Source organism: Dendropsophus ebraccatus, chromosome 9, assembly GCF_027789765.1.
Source record: "Dendropsophus ebraccatus isolate aDenEbr1 chromosome 9, aDenEbr1.pat, whole genome shotgun sequence".
NCBI lineage: Eukaryota > Metazoa > Chordata > Amphibia > Anura > Hylidae > Dendropsophus > Dendropsophus ebraccatus.
This window is the reverse complement of record NC_091462.1, coordinates 35,492,085-35,513,995: the sequence shown is the minus strand read 5'-3', so window position 1 is coordinate 35,513,995 and position 21,911 is coordinate 35,492,085. Positions and strand designations below refer to the sequence as shown.

Genomic DNA, 21,911 nt, shown 5'->3' with positions numbered 1-21,911 from the left:
ATGATGCAGTAGTAAGTGCAGGGAAAAAGCACTTTACAGGCATTTCCCGTAATAAGTGTATATTGTGGATTTGTATAACTTTTTTTTTTTTTTGGGGGGGGGGGGGGGGGGGGGGGGACGACATTACTTTACTAAATATTTTTACCGGACTTCTTCTTTAAGGTGAGTGATTGGCTGAGCAGGCATTTCCTGTGGGTTTTAACAGGAAGTAAGGGGATGGCAAGGGATTAGTGAGGTGAGTTTTTTCCCTTCCCTTTTAAAGGGGTTCTCTGGTATACAAAATGAAATTAAGAAAAAAAAATTATACCTATCTAATATAGTCTCTCACAGTTCCTTCTAGTCCCATGCTGTTGGTATTTTCTTATTGCAAAATGATATGAATGGATTGGCTGAGGGGCCAGGTCTCATCTTGGAAATTTTCTTATGCCAGAATACCCCTTTAACTGAGTTGCTGCCGCCTTCTTATTTTAATCAGATTTAAAAGTATGGATTAGTATTAACTCCCCTTACATTCATAGTGTACAGCATATGGCTGTAATGTTCTATGGAGCAAAAGTAAGCTATGCCATGCTCTATTGGATGTCGTATTACAGAGCTATTCTCCTGTATAATCAGTGCTTCCAGTGTAGGGCCGGGTTCACACACAGTATGACCCCGGCCATTCTGGACACGGCTGTGTCTCAGAATGGACTGTGTCCGTAAAGTTCATCCTGGACGGTACTGCAATAACGGCCGGATGAATTTAATTTCTTTAGAATTGACTTGCGGGCACATTTAGGTGTCAGTCTGTCAGTCTTTTGCGGCTGCTATTCAATGAATAGCGGCCACACAAAACTGATATGTCAGTTTTTTTTAGCAGCGGCAAGGAATCCCGGCCGGAGTGTATACAGAGTGTATATACTCCGGCCGGGATTCCATTACAATCAATGTAATTGGCAATTTCATTAAATAACGGCCATGGTTGCAAAACAGCATCTATGGCCGTTGCTTAAGGAAATTAAACGTGTGAATTTAGCCTAATCCTGTGACACTGGATTGCAGGGAGTTGGTGTGCCTCTGTGCAGCCTCTGAGACCTAATACTGCAGCTCTGTGCACCTCATCAAGATAGAGCAAAGATGTTACTCTCTGCCACACCATATGCAAACCCTACACCAGAACATACATGGAGCTCTGTATATAAATAACATACTGGATTCACATGTAGGTGTAGTTGTATAGCCTTGTATAGATGTGGTGCCTACTGGTGTTCATGTTTCCGCTCCCAACTCCAAATGGGAGTTGTTATTGTTTGACGTAGTCTAATGGGGGCGGTGTTGTGTGTGTGTGTGTGTGTGCGCGCGTGTGCGGGTTTATTTTTTTTGGGGGGGGGTGGGGGGGGGGTGTATTCTTGAAAAATATCTGAAATATATCTTTTTCATATGGTCAGGATCTCCTTATGTTTTTTTGTACATTAGTCATTGTTATTGGTTTTGTTCATATCCCGGTCTGTAATGAAGTCAAGTGTGTGTGTGTATGTATGTATGTATGTATGTATATATATATATATATATATATATATATATATATATATATATATATATATATATATAAAAAAAAATTTATGTGCATGGAGAGTATAATTTTGTCCATATTTCTGTTGTGTCAGCCGTGACCACAGGAAACTTGTCGGCTTTAAATAGTAACACATTACATATATTTGCAGGGGCATAGGTTATCTCCTATGTGTTTTTATTTCCAGAATGAAGTCCCTTTTTTGGGAATTTCCATGATGCCATGGTTGCGAATAAAATTGCTTTAGATCAAACCCAGCATACAATGCAACCAAGTATTAGTCATCCATGCTCACTATCTTCCCAGTGACTTGTTCTGTATGTCTCCTGTGTTAACCCCTTCATGGCAGACACTTCCTGTGGTCCTTATTTTTGTTCCATTTGCCAGAACCCTTCAGCTTCGTTCTGGTTAAGTAATCAAAAGAGTCTTGCGTAGGGGGAAACGGGGGTGGGATCCTGAGCAGATGAATACATAAGGGCTGCTGTTCAGTCTCATTGGTTAGAGATCCTCTTATTGTGGTCTGTGTAAAGCAGCGTGACTACTAAGCCCATTCTGCCTCCTCCTTCCCCTCATTCACTAAGCCGATATCTCCAGACTTCCAGAGCATCCTCTTGAGCTACACCTCTAATTCACCGACTGGGCAGCGGAGACCATATGGACATTGTCTTTTTACATGTATTTTTGTATCTTGTTCGTAAATGGAAGCAGGGCAACTCTGGCATCTCTTAAATGCTCAGTTCCTATACCCTTGTTTTCCTAATAAGCTCCTGTCCTTGAATCACAAAAGAAAACCCCAGGAGCGCAACCATTTGCCTTGACTGTCTGATAAATCCCACTTGCAGGATGTGCACTTAGAAATCGGAGTGTTATTTTTCGATTATTTATTTTTGGCATTACTCTGGTATATGGTATTTTTGTCACTTTTCTATTTATTTTGCTAATAAGAAAGAAGTTTTGCCTATATATATATATATATTCTTTTTATCGCATTATTTCAAAATGCCATCTAAAGAGTCACAATCCAACCTAAAACACGTGAATTCTGGTTGGAACCCCAGAAAGCATGAGAGCCAGCAGCAGGATCTGTTGGCAGCTGCGCTGAGCATGAAGCTGAACTCCAGAAAGACTTCTGCTACCTTGTGGCAACCTCTGAAACTCTTTGCTTATTCACAGTTAACGTCCCTGGTTAGAAGAGCGACGCTAAAGGAAAACGAACAGGTTCCCAAGTATGAGAAAGTCCACAATTTTAAGGTAAGACCTCACAATGCATGCATCTATCTGTATATTGGGTATAAACTTGCACTCTTTTGTTGTATTTTTTTTTTTTACTTTTATGATGTTTTTTTTTTAATGTATCTTTATCCAGCAATAATGAAGATTTACCAACTGTTTTATCTTATATATCAATGCTTGTTCACCATATTTAAAGTTTGTTCATTTCATATCCATTGCTATCTTAACTTTATTCTGGAAGACCAATAAAACATACAGTGATTGTATCGGTTGTCCAGATGACCACCCTTTTATCCAGACCTGATTTTTTGGGATAGGTTTTCAGTTCACCATGCATTATGCGTAGTGAGAAGACCACTCTTAAGACCAGTTAAATTTTAGAAGGTCTTCTCAAAGAGGTTTCACACTATAACCCAGCAAATAGAGATGTGCGAACTTGCTGACTGTTCTCGTTCCCAAAATATCAACTATCGTCGATTGAATCTTGCTGCCTAGAGAAGGTAGATGCAGCCTGAGGACTGCCTAGAAAACATGATTACAGCATGGCTGTATCCATGTTTTCCAGACAGTTCTTGGGCTGCATCCACCATCTCCAGGCAGCAGGATTCAAATACCAGTCGTTCGGTGTGTGCGATCCCGAACTTTTGGCACATTCACTCATCTTTACCAGCAACAGGTAAACCATCTATCCTGGGTTCATCACACTACAATCTCCAAAGTCATTTAGTACGTATAACAATATTGCAGAACTTTATCTGGTCTCCATCACTGCTACGAATAATTATAGTACAAGAGGATCGTATCCATGGGTCTATGTGTTAACAATGTATGAAGAGTTTGTAGGCATATTCAAAGCCATACTTAACATACAACCTATTGCATTGTCATAACTTAAGAGTTTAGATAATGCAGGACACAAAGTTAGATAAATTCAGGTCTGCATGAGTATAGGTAGACATTATATATATATATAATAAATAAACAATAGTGATACTACCTAAAAAGCCATTCTCTTGTGGCCAGAAGAACTTCCATATACATCAGTCAAAAACAACCCAAAAAGGTTCATCTCTGTAGATTTGTTACTTGACCACCTGATCCTAGATAGATAATATTCAGACCATAATATGAATGGACCCATACAAGCAATTTAAAAAGGGGCCATGTTATCCCCAGGATGCATTGCCCACCCAGGCCTAGTGATGGGAGAACATAAGACTGGTGTATGCAGAGCTGAGGGCTTCCAATCCATTGGATTTACAATTTAGCTGATAAACGTATTGATCTATAGATGAAATGTTATAGGGTTTCATCAATAATCATTTTTGCTGTAATGAACAATTATCCTTGAACATCATTTTTCTTTCCCCACTGATTGGAGTTAATGGTCTGTTTGAGCCATTTTTCACATATAAGCCTGGATCAGTCATTGGAATAAACATATGCTTCTCCTCGCAGATCAGCCAGATGGTCTGGAGCTCTTGTCTGGCTTTTCTCAGGGATTAATGAAGTGTCCTCGCTAGCCTACAAGTGTCTATTGAATGAATAGACGCTGGCACATACTGCCTTCAGTGTATTGTAAATGACATTTTCCCCCAATCGACAATGATCTTCCATTCTAATGCGCCTTGACATAATCTGAGACTGTACTGCATATTAACAGATATGCAAATCTCTCCCTGTTTACATGCCAAATGACAGATTGGGATCTTCTCTGTCCCTCGTACAGTAAATGGGATACAACAGCACCTCAGAATAAAAGACGTGAGGACACAGCTGCCGTTGTATGGAGCATTGGATTCCCGCTGGAGCCTGATACTTAATGGTTCACTGATCAGAAGCCATTTTTATGTCTCCCTGTACAATGATGAACGGTTGAAGTCTTCTCCTTCTGGTGCTGCTTGGTTTTATTCACTCTGTGCAGATGGAGAATATATTTATGGGAAAGTCAATGTCAGTTTTATTTCCCAGTTGCTCATAAAAGTACTTGGGATCTCCTCTTCTGTCAAGTTGGGATGAGTATGCCATATTGTATTCAGCCATTCCTTAAGCATCATGAACATGGTTGTATTGTCGCCCTGTACCAGTATGGACCAGTATAACAGCACTTATAGATCCCTAGGAGCCCATAATGCCCCTCTATATCTCTATCTCACTAATTTATCGCTTCATAACTTCCAATTTTCCAACCAGTTAGAGTAGAACAATGTAATCTCTCACAATAACAGTGGGAGATGCAGCTAGGAAATTAGATGAGGCAGCCGTACGTCATTGGAAACCTCTCCGGCAAAGTTCCTGTTTATGCTAGTAAGAACTTAGCAGAAGCGTTTTCTGGCATTGAACAGTTGCTAAGAGGACAACTTTCACCATCACATGTAAATCTCTGGTTGGTATTTAATACACCAACATGTCTGGTATTAAATACATTGGGGCACATATACAATTGGAACAAAGGTCTGTCCCTTTTGGTGCATACAAATAATTTTTGAGCTAAAAAGGCACATCTAACAATGGATTCACACCACTTTTGGACATATATATATATATTAAATATCTGTAAGGGTGTGTTTATACTTAAAAGATCTGCAGCAGATTTGATGGCGCAGATTTGAAATTGCAGATTCAAAGCAAATCAAATCTGGGCCATGAAATCTGCTGCGGATCTGCTGCAGATTCAATCTGCGCCATCAAATCTGCTGCAGATCCTGTACGTGTGAACGCACCCTAAAAGGGTATGCTATGGTGGGCCTATTCACTTTGGTGGATCAAACGTAGTCTGCAGGTGAGGCTCAAAAAACAGAAGCAAATGCGATGAATCTGCTTCAGGGTACAAACCCACTTGACGTATTTTGCTGCGTGAATCAGTCTTAAAAATAAGCAGGCAAAACGCAGGTTGGCTTTATACAATTGTTCTGCGTTAAAATACGCAATTGCGTATTTTTGAAGCGTGAAGCTACATGCGTTTTTCGCACAGGTTGTTAACAACTGATGCTTTGCTAACAACAAGCTTCACGCTTCAAAAATACGCAATTGCGTATTTTAACGCAGAACAATTGTATAAAGCCAACCTGCGTTTTGCCTGCTTATTTTTAAGACTGATTCACGCAGCAAATACGTCAAGTGGGTTTGTACCCTTAGGGTGCGTTCACACCTACAGGATCTGCAGCAGATCTGCAGCAGATTTGATGCTGTGTTCAGTTATTTAAATGAGAAGAGGGGAGACAGGGGGCGCTTCCTTGTGTAGAAAAGAGTGACCAGGTGGATGGAAGGAAGATCTGACAGGGATCCACTCACCTGGGTAGGTTGTGCAAATATTAGGCACAACTCTAAATGCAGCATGAAGGGGTGTACTCCGCAGCTGTACTGGGGGACATCACCACCGACGGTGGGAGAAGCAAATGCAGAAGTGTAGTCAAACGACTACAGGACCGAAGACCAAGTCCACACCAGAAACGATGAGCGCAGGAGTATATACAGTTTACACACGGCGGTGCAACCAAAAGTTATCCAAAAGTAGATGACGTAGTAAATCAATGTTCATTTATTGCAACGCGTTTCGGCCCTATATTATCTAACATGGGCCTTTATCAAGCATACAAAGCAGACACTGCATGAGGTATATATAGGCACAACTTGATGACATCATATGGGCGTTCCGGGTCAATGACCTCAGGAAGTCCAAAAACAAGGTAAACAAACATGAGCACATGGTAGACGAACATAAACAAATAGGTCCATGTGGCCAGGGTGGGCAGATATAAATACATGCTAAAAAACAATCAGGTAAAAAAATGTGTATAAATAAATATAAACTCATAATAAATAAATAAATATCAGTCCATGGGTCCATGAGATTCCCAAAGCATATCACTATGAGCTCATAGTAAAAGTACGTGAATGAGCAGGCATATGTTTTTTCACTTACATCACGGGATTGACCAGCACATAAAAAACATTAATCCAACTAGCTGTAGACGGTATAAAGTTACTGGGATACATGATTGGTTAGGAGAAAACATGATAGTATGAAATGAAATCCATAGTTTTACCGTGTTGGTGGCTATAACCCCCATCATAGCCAGACAGCCGGAGTCCCGATGATGTGGATGAGCGGAGTAATCTTCTCAGGCGTGTGACGTCATCCCGTCAACGCACGCTAAGTCCGTATGCTAATTCAGAGAGATGGAGTGGTCCGTCGGACGTGTGACATCATCACGTCATCGTACTCTACGTAAGTGTAGCGGTACGATATTCTTGAAAAATAGAGTAGTGTATATCAGGCACAAACTCTAGTGTTTAAGAATACTGCATTCTCAAATTAACGTAGCGTGTGCCTGATATACACTACTCTATTTTTCAAGAATATCGTACCGCTACACTTACGTAGAGTACGATGACGTGATGATGTCACACGTCCGACGGACCACTCCATCTCTCTGAATTAGCATACGGACTTAGCGTGCGTTGACGGGATGACGTCACACGCCTGAGAAGATTACTCCGCTCATCCACATCATCGGGACTCCGGCTGTCTGGCTATGATGGGGGTTATAGCCACCAACACGGTAAAACTATGGATTTCATTTCATACTATCATGTTTTCTCCTAACCAATCATGTATCCCAGTAACTTTATACCGTCTACAGCTAGTTGGATTAATGTTTTTTATGTGCTGGTCAATCCCGTGATGTAAGTGAAAAAACATATGCCTGCTCATTCACGTACTTTTACTATGAGCTCATAGTGATATGCTTTGGGAATCTCATGGACCCATGGACTGATATTTATTTATTTATTATGAGTTTATATTTATTTATACACATTTTTTTACCTGATTGTTTTTTAGCATGTATTTATATCTGCCCACCCTGGCCACATGGACCTATTTGTTTATGTTCGTCTACCATGTGCTCATGTTTGTTTACCTTGTTTTTGGACTTCCTGAGGTCATTGACCCGGAACGCCCATATGATGTCATCAAGTTGTGCCTATATATACCTCATGCAGTGTCTGCTTTGTATGCTTGATAAAGGCCCATGTTAGATAATATAGGGCCGAAACGCGTTGCAATAAATGAACATTGATTTACTACGTCATCTACTTTTGGATAACTTTTGGTTGCACCGCCGTGTGTAAACTGTATATACTCCTGCGCTCATCGTTTCTGGTGTGGACTTGGTCTTCGGTCCTGTAGTCGTTTGACTACACTTCTGCAGTTATTTAAATGAAATCTGCTGCAGAAAATCAGCTGCAGATCCTGTAGGTGTGAACGCACCATCAATGTGTTTCCTATACTAGCCGCACATGGCCTGTGAGTCTAGCCAATACCTTGGAACACATGGAGTTATTCACACAATCAGTAACTAGTTGATCGCTTCCATGATTTACAGAATACAGATATGTCTCCATCCCTAAAAGAAAGAAGAAGGGTCAGTCCAGTTTCATTTCCAGCACGACTGAGGCCGACACTGACAGGCTTTTTTAGCACTATGTAAAGTAAATGGTTTATTCTTCACTATGCTTAACTACTGGAAACTTTTCCTAATGCAGCTTTGTGTCCTTTCTGAGGTGTCCTTATAATGGTGTAATCTTGATATTTTCCCCTTGTCAGCACCATAAACCTGAGTGACACTTTCTATTTATCTCCAGCCTCTCCTATGCTGCTGAATGGAGTTCGGTGCTTGAATGTCACTTTTGCAGTTCTGACAGCCAGAGGCTTTAGTAAGGCAATGAATATAAATGCACTCGCTCTCCCTTTGGCAAGAAGGAGATTGGAAATATGCTGATTGTTGATGCATGAGGCTGACAGCAATGAAAATCGACTCTATAATCACATTTTCTGCTGCGCTATGTTAGCCGAAGTAATGGTTTGATTTCCATTGTGCCATTGTACATATAAAAAGTCACTGTAAATGTAAGTCGTTAGCTGTTCAGGCTTCACCCTCAGCATATGTCTATACTCTAGGGAGGGAAATGTGTTCCAGCCTCTTAAGTGGACAATGAAAGTGGCGTTTCTTGCTGCCAGAGCTATGTTGACATGAGTTTCACTTATCCCTAAACTGTGATTCTACAACTCCTAGCATATCTATATATAGCTGGGCATGCTGGGAGTTGTAGTTTCATGACAGACATAGAGAAACCAGTTGGTGAATTCTATTTCTTACTCTCCAACCCACTGTTATATAGGAAGGTTATGTAGGATGCAACATTTAGACTTTTTCTGTATAGTAATCGTATTCTGCTTTTTCCAGGTACACACATTCAGGGGTCCGCATTGGTGTGAATACTGTGCCAACTTCATGTGGGGGCTGATTGCTCAGGGAGTAAAATGCGCAGGTATGTATTGTAGTGTCTCCCGGAAACACAATGTGATCAAATACAAGCTTCACTTTTTGCCATATTGCTTCTAAGAAAGTTTTGGTGCAAGAATAGTTTGTGTCCAGTGTACCCATGACTTTGCAGACGTATTAAGGCCTTATTCACACGTCCCGTAAAGTTGTCCGTAATTGCAGATCCGTAATCACGGAGCACATTCATTTATATTGAGCTATTTATATAGTCCGTTTTAGTTTTGATCTGTAATCCGTTTCGTAAAAAAAAAGAAAAAGGACATGTCCTAGTGTGGAATGTCATTGCAGTACGGATTACCAATAGAAGTCTATGGGATCCGTATTTTTTACGGACGTTACAGATGTCAGGTCCCTTACAGCTGTAAAAAAACACGGATCAAATCTAAGCAAACTAGTACTGTTCACATTTTACGGAAATGGATGCCATTATGGATGCAAATACGGATTATTTTCCGCAGATCATGGAGAAAAAATAGCCGGAAGTTTTGCGTCCCAGAGGCCTAAGATATCCCTTTTAAATTTCAAGTTTAAAAGCATTGGTTTGTAGGCTACATTTAGCTGTGTCTTGGTACACCTATAGTGGAATCCTTTAAGCGGCCACATGGGATTAATCCAAACTCCACCATATTGTCTCCAGATTTAGTACTTTGACCATAGACTTTACAGGCCGTGTCATGTGTCAGTGGTGGACACATATAGCCTTGAAGTTTATTGAACTATATTGTTCATAGGATAATTTCATGGATCTTCCTGGACAATTGAAGTGTAAAATAACTAGCAGATTGGCTATTGTAACCATTGACCTTTTAAAATAGCAGCATGGCATATACCACTAATAGGGAAGATGGATTGTAGAAGTGAGCAGTGTGCGGCCTTTCATCCATCACACAGGACTGTAGGGAACTGGGGCAAAGACAATGCAGAGCACAGTGTAAATGGACATCTAGGTCTAAAACTGCTATTTCATTGCTCTAATGCCAATTGCTAAAAAGCACAATACAGCAGGATTAATAACCAGACATAAACATTATATACTTATAGGTTCAGATGTACTAGGAGTGCAGTTCATAGTGATATTAGGCTATACCATGCTTTTTACTTTATTATCATAGTCTAAAAATATTGTTAGTGTGAAAGACCAGATTTAAGCTCTACTATATATACTTGATGCAAGGTGTAAGGATGAGATGTCCTGAATATTCAAATGGACAAAAATAATCATCCCTGGATTTACTGTAAAAAGAAATGAACATATCCATGTGTGGTTTCGACATGTGTTGCAAATCAAGGGATGATGGCGGTGACAATTCCATTCCCGTACACCATCTGTGTTTATCTTCCACTCATTCAGTACATCTACTTTTATCCTGGATCCAGTTCAGAGTCTGTGAATGAACAGATTGATGACAAAGTTATGGGCCGGGTATATATATATATATATATATATATATATATATATATGGATGGGGGTGGAGAATGTTCAGTGGATAGGGAAGAGCACAGCTAATGTATTGGGGAATCCTGCCTAAGGGTAGAGAGATATGCAGTATGCGGGTGCCATGGCTGGTACCATGCAGAAAGCTAGAAGTGGCATTTGTAAGTGCTTTAGGCTTCTATGTAGAAATCTAAGCCAACTTCCCAACAATAATAAATTTCCACCAGGACCTGACAAATTCATGAACAAAAACTTGTGCAGAGAGGAGGAGGATGCTGAACTGTGGTTGAACTTAAAGGGATTATATAGGGTAGTAAAAATTATTTATTTTCCCAAGTAACAACCACCTTGTTCATGGGATATGCCCAGTTACTGCCTCTCACTCCTTTCAAGTGAATGGTACTGAGCTGCAATACTAGATGTAACCCATGGACAAGAGTGGCGCTGTTTTAGGACGAAACTGTATTTTTGACCATGGTCTGCCGGATACAGATGCAGGTATTTGAGCAGTTTGGACATTGGTCTGCATTTTGTCTGTGCTAAATAAAGTTGTATGTATTGTAATTTAGGGCAGACTAGGCAGAGTAAGGGCCCTATTCCACGGGACGATTATCGTTCGCATAATCGTTAACGATAAACGATCCAAACGACCGCTATTACGAAAGACCTGAAATCGTTCACCCATTTACATGGAAAGATAATCGTTACTTATGATCGTTCTTGCGGTCATCTTGTCGTCGCTATTGCGTTCGTCACTACTGCGAACGACCGAACGACTTCTTATTCAATGCGAACGATTTGCGAACGAGCAACGATAAAAATAGGTTCAGGTCTTATTAAACGATCAACGATTTCTCGTTCGGTCGTTAGTCGTTAACTGCTATTCAACCGAACGATTATCGTTTAGATTCGAACGATTTAATGATAATCTGAACGATAATCGGCCGGTGGAATAGGGCCCTAAAAGCTCTGAGAGAGAGAGGCAGACCCCTAAAGGTCAGTGACTGTAAATAGAAGGACATCATGATGGCTAACCTGTGTCTAGTAAAGCGTGGTATCATAGCTGGCTCCTTCCCAATACTCCAGGCCTTTGGGGTGGTTAGTTCCCTGTTCATGCAAAAAGGAAAGAAGTCAGTTCTATTCATAGTCCTATATGTTGTAGAGCCATCTGCAGCCTACGGTTCAGCTACAATGTCAGCTCATGTGGAAGCATTTTAATTCCTCAGTCTACTCGTGTGTAAAATATAAATGTGCTTGTGTATTTCATTTAATTCATGGCGTTTGTAGGTCATCTACTGCCGTAAATTCACTGCAGTTCACTTAATATCCATGAAGCAATCCATAAGCAGATAAACAGGGCTATTGAAGGCCGTGCACTAAGTGTATGTGCAATGGAGTCAAATGGGTTTAATGGATTTTTACATGACTGTGGTCAACTGAGTTTACCTGTAGTCAGATGCACTGTATTGCATTCTCTCCACTTTAGGGGTAAGAACAGAACAGAACAGAGCTGAGCTGGTAGTAGGTATACAAGGACTTTCTTTCCCTTACTTCTCTGGACAATAAAGCACATATTTCTCTGAGCAATACCATGACACAGTGCTATAGAAACTGCACTGGACTGAACAGGCTGAACTGTGCTGGGTGCTGATTTACACAGTACATTACTATAGATGGCATGTGGAAGAAGAAGTATCACTGGGTTCGCAAGGTGGTATGTAAGCAGAAAGGAAGGAAGTAAGAAACGGGTTACGGTAAACACTGAGCTGCTGCTGCTGAGAAGCTAAAGTGAGGGGGATTACACTGCAGCATTGGAGGGCAGTGCGGTGTAAACAAGTGTAAGATGCCTATAATTTTATGTGTGGTCAGAGATGAAAAGAAGCCTTGATTTACCTTTTGAGAAACAGTGTGGCTGATCTTCATCTGCCAGACAGGATGAGCGTGCAGGTACACAGCCCAGCATCTGACCTAGATACATGGTAAACCTCGCCCCTACTTCCTGTAATTTCTCCTGATCTAGCTGTTACTAGAGGCAGATTTTCCCTAACATCGGGAAGTGGACAGCAGATTTCAGAGAAGGGAGCCACCTAGTGGTCAAGACTTGTGATCTGTATTGTAGATATGTTAGAAACTTATGTAGGTTATTACATGGAGGGAAGTTTAAACAAAAGTGACTATTTAGTTTCTACTATAAGGAAACCTGAATAGTGTAAAACACATCTTTTCTTACTGTCTTGCCCTTTTGTATTCCAGCCGGAAAGCCTCAAGGCTTAGATCAAAGTCACAAACACACTATATAATAATACCTTTAGGTGATCTGAAGTCTCCTTACATCATAGGTCATGGAAAATGTTGCGTGTTTGTAAGCACCCTATCTTGTTTATACCTTGCACAAAATGTTAAGTGTTCATAATTATCAGCTGTCATCCTTCAATTTCCAGCGGTGTGACTGACGCTTTATGACAGTTCACTTTGACCTGCCAGTCCTGTGGATGGTACCACATTCCTATACTGTATGGCAGAATATATACTCATACAAAAAACATTGAGTGTAAAGCAGGCAAAAAATTTGAACATTTTTATTTAAACAATTAATTTACATAAAAAAAAATTATAAAAAAAAAGTCCCGGAGGTAGAGTAACACTGTAGTTTATGCCCACAAAACTCAGAAAGAAAGTGCAGGTGCTCCTATCTAAAAGAAAATTTCTCAACAACATACAGTGTATTCTAATCTGTATGGCTATGTATCTACATTCCATTCTCCATATCTTTGCATTTGTTTTCCAGATTGTGGTCTGAACGTTCACAAGCAATGTTCTAAGATGGTTCCCAATGACTGCAAGCCGGACTTGAAACACGTCAAGAAAGTTTACAGCTGTGACCTCACGACTTTAGTGAAAGCACACAACACAAAGAGGCCAATGGTGGTGGACATGTGTATACGAGAGATCGAGTCTAGAGGTGAGGCCCTTGTCTCTTTTCAGTAGCCGCACTACGTGATCTATTAGTCGTATTTTGTAAAGGAGTTCTCTAGTCACTGTATCTCACGTTACCACACATTTATTTCAACAGGGTTGAACTCAGAAGGATTGTACAGAATATCAGGTTTTACTGATCTCATTGAAGACGCCAAAATGGCCTTTGACAGAGGTACGGAATTTAATGATTTTTACAACTACTATGCCTAGTTAAATAGGCCTTAATGATCAGTCATAGTTTTTGATATCGGCAGCCATGTTTGAAAATTCAGTAGAATAAGACTTTATCAACTTTGAGGCTATGTTCCCTCTACGGGATCATAGCGGGGAAAGGCAGTCCTCTTGTTATATTGACGTCCATGAATAATGATCATGTTTATTATTTGCAGCTGTCAGTATTACAAGACGGCCACCGTTCCCCACTATGATCCTGTAGGGGGAACATAGTAGAGGCACAATCTAATTCTTCTAGGTTATGGTCAGGTTTAGCGACTACAAGAAGCTTCACGTCTGTTCTTATGGTAAAGGCCATGTTCATACTTGCTGCACCATCTCATAGCTGAACCCATTGCATTATGGATATTGTAAGTAGTTTGCAGACCTCAGTGGAGTATGTCAGGTTGTAGGGAAGGATAGCACTGCAAGCAGCGGGATTCTTTCTGTTAAATATGACAGAATCTGCGACTAAGGCTCCAGACAGAACATAGCCTTAGGATTCCATCAATAATTCAAGCACTATATCATGTCGATCCCTGTCTTTCCTTGTAGATGGTGAGAAGGCTGATATATCTGTAAATGTCTATGAAGACATTAACATTATAACCGGTGCACTGAAACTGTACTTCAGGGAATTGCCAATCCCACTGATAACCTATGACGCTTACCCCAAGTTCCTGGAGTCTGCAAGTAAGTATGGAAAATGCTTATGATAATAATTGTGTGGTCTCTAAATCTCAATGGTTTTTAACCCCATAAATAGTCAACAGATAGATATTAACACGTTAATCTTGTTGTTCTACCCCCCCCCCCCTTTTTTCATCTGTACATTTGACATACATTTTGTCGTCTTTCCATCCTCTTAAAAGGGGGTTGCCCGAGAAGCAGAAAACATCTCACTATTCATTAGGATTAGGTTTCTTATATCTTACTGGTATAGTCACTCATCTCTAGTCTTCAGACTTCTTAATAGTTTTTTTTTAATATTTTTAAACATATATCCATTTATTTTATTGCTTGTCGTCCTCTACTTTGTCTATGTTTTTTGTCTATTGGTATCCCGTCCTATGACTGATGGGCACCCTATGCTAAATGGGGGGAGCTGTAACTACTCTTAGTGGAAATGTTAGTAAACAATAGGTAAAATCATTGGTACTATTGACAATGGTCATTGTCCTTTTTCTAAACCTCCACAACGCTTCTGACATGCAATGCGATCAGTAGAAGTCCTGCTGCTGAAACCCTGAACAATTGATAGAAGAAACGGACAGAATCGTATTTTATCTGCCGAGACCCCCATTTCTATAATGTGTCTATGACATGTCATACATAAGTAGTTCAAAAGTTTAGATACACTTGAGGAATATACACAGGGTTGTGTATGTTGTACACTTTCCTGTTCATATAGGGTTGAATCCCCTTGTAGCGATCAGATACCTTTCTTCAGTGTTTGGTTTATTTTGTAGATTAACCCCTTCTTCTTCTTCTCTTTCAGAGGCTGTGGACCCAGACGCACAGTTAGAAGCTCTTCATGAAGCTTTGAAGCTGCTACCTCCTGCACACTGTGAAACACTGCGGTATCTCATGGCCCATCTGAAAAGGTAAATACATCTAAGCACACATCAAATGCTGCAATCCTTTTGGAAGTACGCAGTATATTTCAGAATTAAAGCTCTTCTTAGTCCTACCCCGGGAGGAGGAAATGATTCCATGCCCACTGGCTGTGAAAGCGTTTTTCAGTGTGCCAGGTTCCCAGGGCTCTCACCACATTATCTGCTAATTGGTCACGCTGAGCGACATGATACATTTCCTGTAATCCCTTTTCTTTATCATGGCATGCAGTCCCATTATAGAGCTGTGCTGCTGACTAGATAACAGAATTAGCCTGTGTTAAAATGGAGCCAAAACAAACACCGAATAGGGACAATGTACTGTAATAATGCAGAAATACATTGCACATGGATAGCACTCACCTTCTTGTTTAAAAAAAAAAAAAAAAAAAATTAACATAGCAAATGTGTTGTGTGGCATAAAAAGGGAAAGCTGTTCCAATAAATCAGATTGGTGTTTAGGGAAGGTCTTTGCTTTCTTCTTCTTTAACACAGGAATTTTAATTAGACTGTATTCTCCTATCTGGATAATGCAGACGTCACTATGATTGTGAAGGCCTTATTCAACGGCATGATATTCGGCCGATAATCGTCCCGTGGAATAAAAGGCGACGATCAGCTGACATCGTTCATGTCGGCTGATAGTTACAGTCGTTTGTCTTTCAAGGATGTTGAAAAACAAAAGACTGTGATAGCAGCGATCTGCTGCCGTCGCTCCATGGAATAGGCAGCAGACCGTCGCTATCCTCTATGGGCTGCCCGAAAGATCTAGTGAGGGCCCGCGGCCCCTTCCGCAATCACCCACTCCCTGCCGCGTGTAATGCCCCTCTATGATGTGGCTCCATTGATGGTACATACTCATTAAATGTATTTTTTTTATACCCTTTAGTTTCAGTGAAAGGATTTTCCATCTATTAGGACAGGATATGTGTATGGTCTCCAGGGTCTGAGTGCTGTTACCTCTCACAATCTCAGGAATAGGGGTCCCAAGTCTTCTCTTGGACTGTAGCAGCAGTCACACATGCACAGATCTGCTCTGTTCATTGATTATCGGGACTACCGGAGATGGCACTGTACTCAGCTGTCTCCCATAGTCCCATAGACTGTAAATGAATTAGCTGTGAAAACATGTGATCACTGATCTATTTAGAAAAGTTGCTTGAGTGCTCCCATTCTTGACATCACAGGGATCCAGCCACTGGAACACTTAACCCCTATTATGTATCAAGTGTTGATGGTGAGACAAACCCTTTAAAGAGGTTATCCAAGTTTAGAAAAATATACCTGCTTTTTTTGCAAAAACAGCACCATCCCTGTCCTCAGGTCGTGGGTGGTACTACAATTCAGTACAATTCACCTTAATAGAACTGAGGTGCAAAACCCAAACTGAGGATAGAGGTGGCGCTGTTTCTGGAAGAAATCAGCCATGTTTTTCTGAGCCTGGATAACCCCTTTAAGGTATCTTTTTTTACATGGATTAACACTTTCAGAGGCATATTTACTGCTTTGGATTTCCTCCACCATAGAACTCCCCCCATATGCATTACGTAGTCAACCTTTCCTTTAAATAACCAGCATGTGACACTTCTTTACATGTATGGCTGGATGGAGCTTATCTCAAGGGGATAGAGAATCCGAACCTAGAGGGTTGAGCTTCTATTTATAAAACCCCTTTAAGGCTGTCTATTGGCCAGTAAACAGGCTTGGCTCACATGATCTGAGGGGCTCCCCGCAGCAGCACTGTCCCCCGCTGTCAGCTTATTGATGGTTGAAGTGCCATCTTATAAGGACACCGTAACTCTCCATCATCTCAGTTATCTGTGTTTCCACTATTACTTTCCTTTGTAAGTGCGATAATAAAACGATAACACTTATGATCAGCATTGACCTTGTCCTACCCATGACGCTCTAATCTGTGAACATTCGTGACAACCTCTATACAGATTGCTGGATCACACGTTCAATCACACAGTCCTACAACGGACAGTAATGCAGATATGCCCAGTTTGGCTTTTCGGATTCTATTAAAGTAAATGCATGTATAATTAGAGTAATTCTGGCTTTCTTACACTTCAGCATGACAGTCCTTATTTCCACTAAATCATTAGACAGGATTGCCTCGGCCTTTATTGCCGTCAGCCAATATATATGGCGTGCCGGAGTCCTCTGGGCATCAGTGTGACAGCAATGAGACTGTGTCCTAGCAACCCATAATAGGTCTTTCCCATTGAGTAATGTCACAGCCTGTGATAAACTAAAACAGAAAAGTCCTTTCTGCTTTTGGGGCACGAGTGGATTTATTTGCATGTTCTGGTTTGCCTGCAATGCCCTACAGATAACCCCTCATTTACATTCACGACAGGAATAATGAGATGTAATTTTGTGTCCCCCGCAGGGTAACGCTTCACGAGAAGGACAACTTAATGAACGCCGAGAACCTTGGCATAGTGTTTGGACCAACTCTCATGCGAGCGCCGGAGCTGGATGCCATGGCGGCACTAAATGACATCCGTTACCAGAGACTAGTGGTGGAAATGCTCATCAAGAACGAGGACATTTTATTCTGAAGGCGAAAGCAGTATTTCCCGGAAGATGAAGGATTGTAAAAACCCTACTGCATAAAGTGTACTTGTCACCTGTGTATAGTGGGGCAACCATTGTTAGTAGTCCGGAAACCATCACTAGGCATGAAGCACTTTGCGGAGGCAGCCATCTTGTAGACAGTATTTAGTAGGTCTCCTCCTCTCAGTTTGCAAAAAAAAAAAATTCACTCGAGCACGAGGAACTTTCTGGAGTTCAGTGCGTTACGGGGTGAACCAGAATTCCTAAGCATGCGGCCTATGGGATCATTACGAGCTAGTCACATCACTGAGGCATGAGGCACTTTTTGCCTCCACTTTATCAAGGCTAAGGGTACACTTTACTAGTGCTTTTTATGTACACAGGGCAGAAATAAAGCAGTTTTTTTTTATATTGTTTTAGCTGTGGCAATCAATGCTATTGTGAAAGCGGTAATGTCTGCTCTCCACCATTACCGCTCGGTGTTTACAGTGTAACAGGAATTGTAAATGGCTGCATGTATGTCTCCGTTTTTGTCGGAGCTCTCCTTCTAGCTAAACGGGTCGTGACTAAATCAGCATGTTTGTCCCCTGATGTGACATTATTGTGGTTCTCTCTTTTATGTTCAGCATAATCCTATTAGGATAATACGTTTGTAAATCGGTTACCTTAATAACATTTGCATCGCACAGTTTTCTCTTCCTTTGATCTTTTTTTTTTCTTTCTATTGTTTTTTTCTTTTTTTTTGCCATAATATGGCAGGTTCATTATTTTTTTTTTCTTTTTACACGAATCAAGAGCTTGAGTTTTTACGATGTTTACTGATCTGTTTGGTGATGGCAGTACATGCTGCAATGGTTTTTTTTTTTTTTTTAAATGTATTTTTGTATTTTTCATCTGGCATGCATCTATTAATTTATTAAACCTAGGTTTTAGAAAAATCATGTCTGTGTGTTAACAGTCTGTATGGAAACATGGATTCACTGAAGAGGATGAATACAATATCCTAAGGGTTAAGAATGGGTCTTATAATGCTCCGACAAATACATTGTTTGTAGTCCGGCGATACAAATAATATTTTTTTAAAAAGCAGATTGACTTAAAAAATATAAAAAGAATCGTTGTATTGTTGATGTCACCAAGCCCAAAAGAATCGTTGTATTGTTGATGTCACCAAGCCCAAGTGTATGATGATTAACCCCTTAAAGGGAACCTGTCACCCCCCGTGCCGGGGTGACAGGCTCCCGACCCCCCGTTAGAGACCCCTATACTTACCTCATCCCGCCGGGTCCCGCTTCTGGATTCGGTCGGGTCCCGGAGATCTCAGCCGCTGCAGCCCGGCGCGCGTGCTGACAGATGAGTCCAACACCCATAGAGAATGACGGAGCGCTGGACTCTCCTGTCATTCTCTATGGGTGTTGGACTCATCTCTCAGCGCGCGCGCCGGGCTGCAGCGGCTGAGATCTCCGGGACCCGACCGAATCCAGAAGCGGGACCCGGCGGGATGAGGTAAGTATAGGGGTCTCTAACGGGGGGTCGGGAGCCTGTCACCCCGGCACGGGAGGTGACAGGTTCCCTTTAAGGTCAAAGCCAATTTTCGTTTTTGCACTTTTGCTTTTTCCACTTTGTTTAAAAGGCCATAGCGCTTGCTTTTTTTTTACCTAGAGATCCACATGAACCCTTATTTTTTGCGAAACCAATTGTACTTTGCAATGACAGGCATTATTTTTCCATAACATATGCTGCGAAACTGGAAAAAAATCATTTGCGCTGTCAAATGGGAAAAAAAGGAATTTGTTTTGATTTCGGGGCATTTTGCATTTACGCCGTTCGCCCTATGGTAAAACTGACTTGTTATGCATGTTCCTCAAGTTGTTACGATTACAACGATATGTAACTTGTATAACTTTTCTTGTATCTGATGGCTTGTAAAAAATTCAAACCATTGTTAACAAATATATGTTCCTTAAAATTCCCAGGCTTATAGCGCTTTTATCCTTTGGTCTATGGGGCTGTGTCAGGTGTCATTTTTTGCACCGTGACATGTACTTTCTATCGGTACCTTGATTGCGCATATGCGACTTTTTGATCACTTTTTATAAAAAATTTTCTGGATTTGATGCGACCAAAAATGCGCAATTTAGCACTTTGGAATTTTTTGGCGCTTACGCCGTTTACCGTGCGAGATCAGGAATGTGATTAATAGTTTGGGCGATTACTTTTACTATTTATTTGTTTATTTATTTATATTTATAAAATGGGAAAAGGGGGGTGATTTGGACTTTTAATAGGGGAGGGGATTTTTTATTAATAAAAAAAAAACATTTTTACGTTTATCTTTACTTTAAGTAGAAGTCCCCCTGGGGGACTTGTATATAAACAGCAATGATCTCTCATAGAGATCAATGCTGTGTATATACACAGCAAAGATCGATCAGATCGGTCATAGATTGCTATGGCCTGCTGCAGGCGATAGCAATCTATTGCCGAGCTGGGATCAGCGTCATTCCGACGCTGAGGCCCTGCATGGGCAGAAGAACGGATCTCCCCCCCCGCGATCGTATCGCGGGGGGGATATCCGTCCCACTAGACACCAGGGACATGTGGATCAAAGCCTCTTAAGTGCAGCTGTCAGGTTTGACAGCTGCATTTAGAGGCTTATTTAGCCGGCGCGGTAACGGGACCCGCGCCGGCTAATAGAGGCGCTCCCCGGGTGCACATGTCAGCCGGGATCAGCGCCGCTCTGAACACCCCCCGTGGCACCATGACGTATCAGATACGTCATGGGTCGCTAAGGGGTTAAAGGTGTGCCACTGCTTTATTATGATTCTATTGGCAGACACACTTCACCGACACAACACCATGTGATAGGGATACAGTCTTAAGCCCCTATTACACGGTGTGATGCAGAGGAGCAAACGAGCACCGACCTCTCAGGTCAGCGATCGCTTCCTCCTCAATCCCCGCTCGCTGCCGGCGCTATTACATGCGTCAGCAGCGAACGGGTAAGAGCTGGGGGTGGGGGGGGGCACAGGGAGCTGCAGAGGTGGCTGCTCAGGTGATCGCTAGATCGTCCGTGCAGCCCATAGAAGGTAGCAGTGGTCTACTGCTGCCGCTTTTGTTCCACGGGCGACGGCAGCAGATCGTTGCAATAGTGATTGTTTACATTTCAACAAGTTGAAAGACGACAATCGGCCGACATCGTGCATGTTGGCTGATCGTTGTCTTCTATTACACAAAGTGATTATCGGCCAGAACAGTCGGTATAGGCCGCATACGGCCAATAATCGTGTAATAAGGCCTTTTTACTTCGTTTACACACACATATTTTTTTTTTAACAGATTGTTTAAGCCCAAAGCCAGGAATTGATCTAAAAAGAGGAGAAATCTCTGTGTTTCCTTTAGGACCTGTTCTCTGTTTTATAGTCTGTTCCTGGCTTTGGCTTTAAAAATCTTTCAGATAAATCTGTGTGTAAATGTATCCTTAGATAGTAGTGTTTATCCATATATGCTTAGTTTATTGTCCTAGATCAATGATGGCGAATCTATGACACGCATGTCAGCACTGACACCCGTAGCCATATTCGCTGACATGTGGCCGCTTACAGAGAAGTATCCGTGGCTGAGAAGGACTCCGGCACAGCCACAATGACAGCAGCTGCAACCTCTGGCAGTCCTCCCTGGCCTGGCAAGCTCCTCGTACCACAGGACGTGTGCTCCACCTCAACCTGCACTCTTTGCTGACTGGAAGTGTGCACTACAGCCTGCCACAGCTGCGCCAAGCGCCTACACAAGCAAAGCATTCCCTCCTAAAGAAGGAACCAGACCGTTCAGTATGTGGGGGTGAGGTTTCTGGGCAAAGGAATGGGGAGGGGCAAGGGGACTGGGGTGTGTGTGTGTGCTGGTGAAGGGATGGGGACAGGGGGACTCGGTGTATGCTGGATGGGGGCAGGGGGTGTGCTGGTGAAGGGATGGGG

General features: G+C 41.7%; 1 protein-coding gene across 1 annotated transcript in view; it reads left to right on the top strand.

Annotated features, from left to right (window-relative positions):
- Window positions 1-18,858, top strand: part of CHN1 (chimerin 1) — a 78,511-nt gene extending 59,653 nt beyond the window's left edge. Inside the window, exons 8-14 of the mRNA XM_069985159.1 lie at window positions 2,726-2,803; window positions 9,037-9,121; window positions 13,359-13,532; window positions 13,644-13,721; window positions 14,318-14,455; window positions 15,261-15,366; window positions 17,771-18,858. Of these exons, the coding sequence (XP_069841260.1) occupies window positions 2,726-2,803; window positions 9,037-9,121; window positions 13,359-13,532; window positions 13,644-13,721; window positions 14,318-14,455; window positions 15,261-15,366; window positions 17,771-17,942 (831 nt within the window). The 3' untranslated portion in view covers window positions 17,943-18,858. The remainder of the gene's footprint in view (window positions 1-2,725; window positions 2,804-9,036; window positions 9,122-13,358; window positions 13,533-13,643; window positions 13,722-14,317; window positions 14,456-15,260; window positions 15,367-17,770) is intronic.
- The last annotated feature ends 3,053 nt before the right edge of the window (window positions 18,859-21,911 follow it).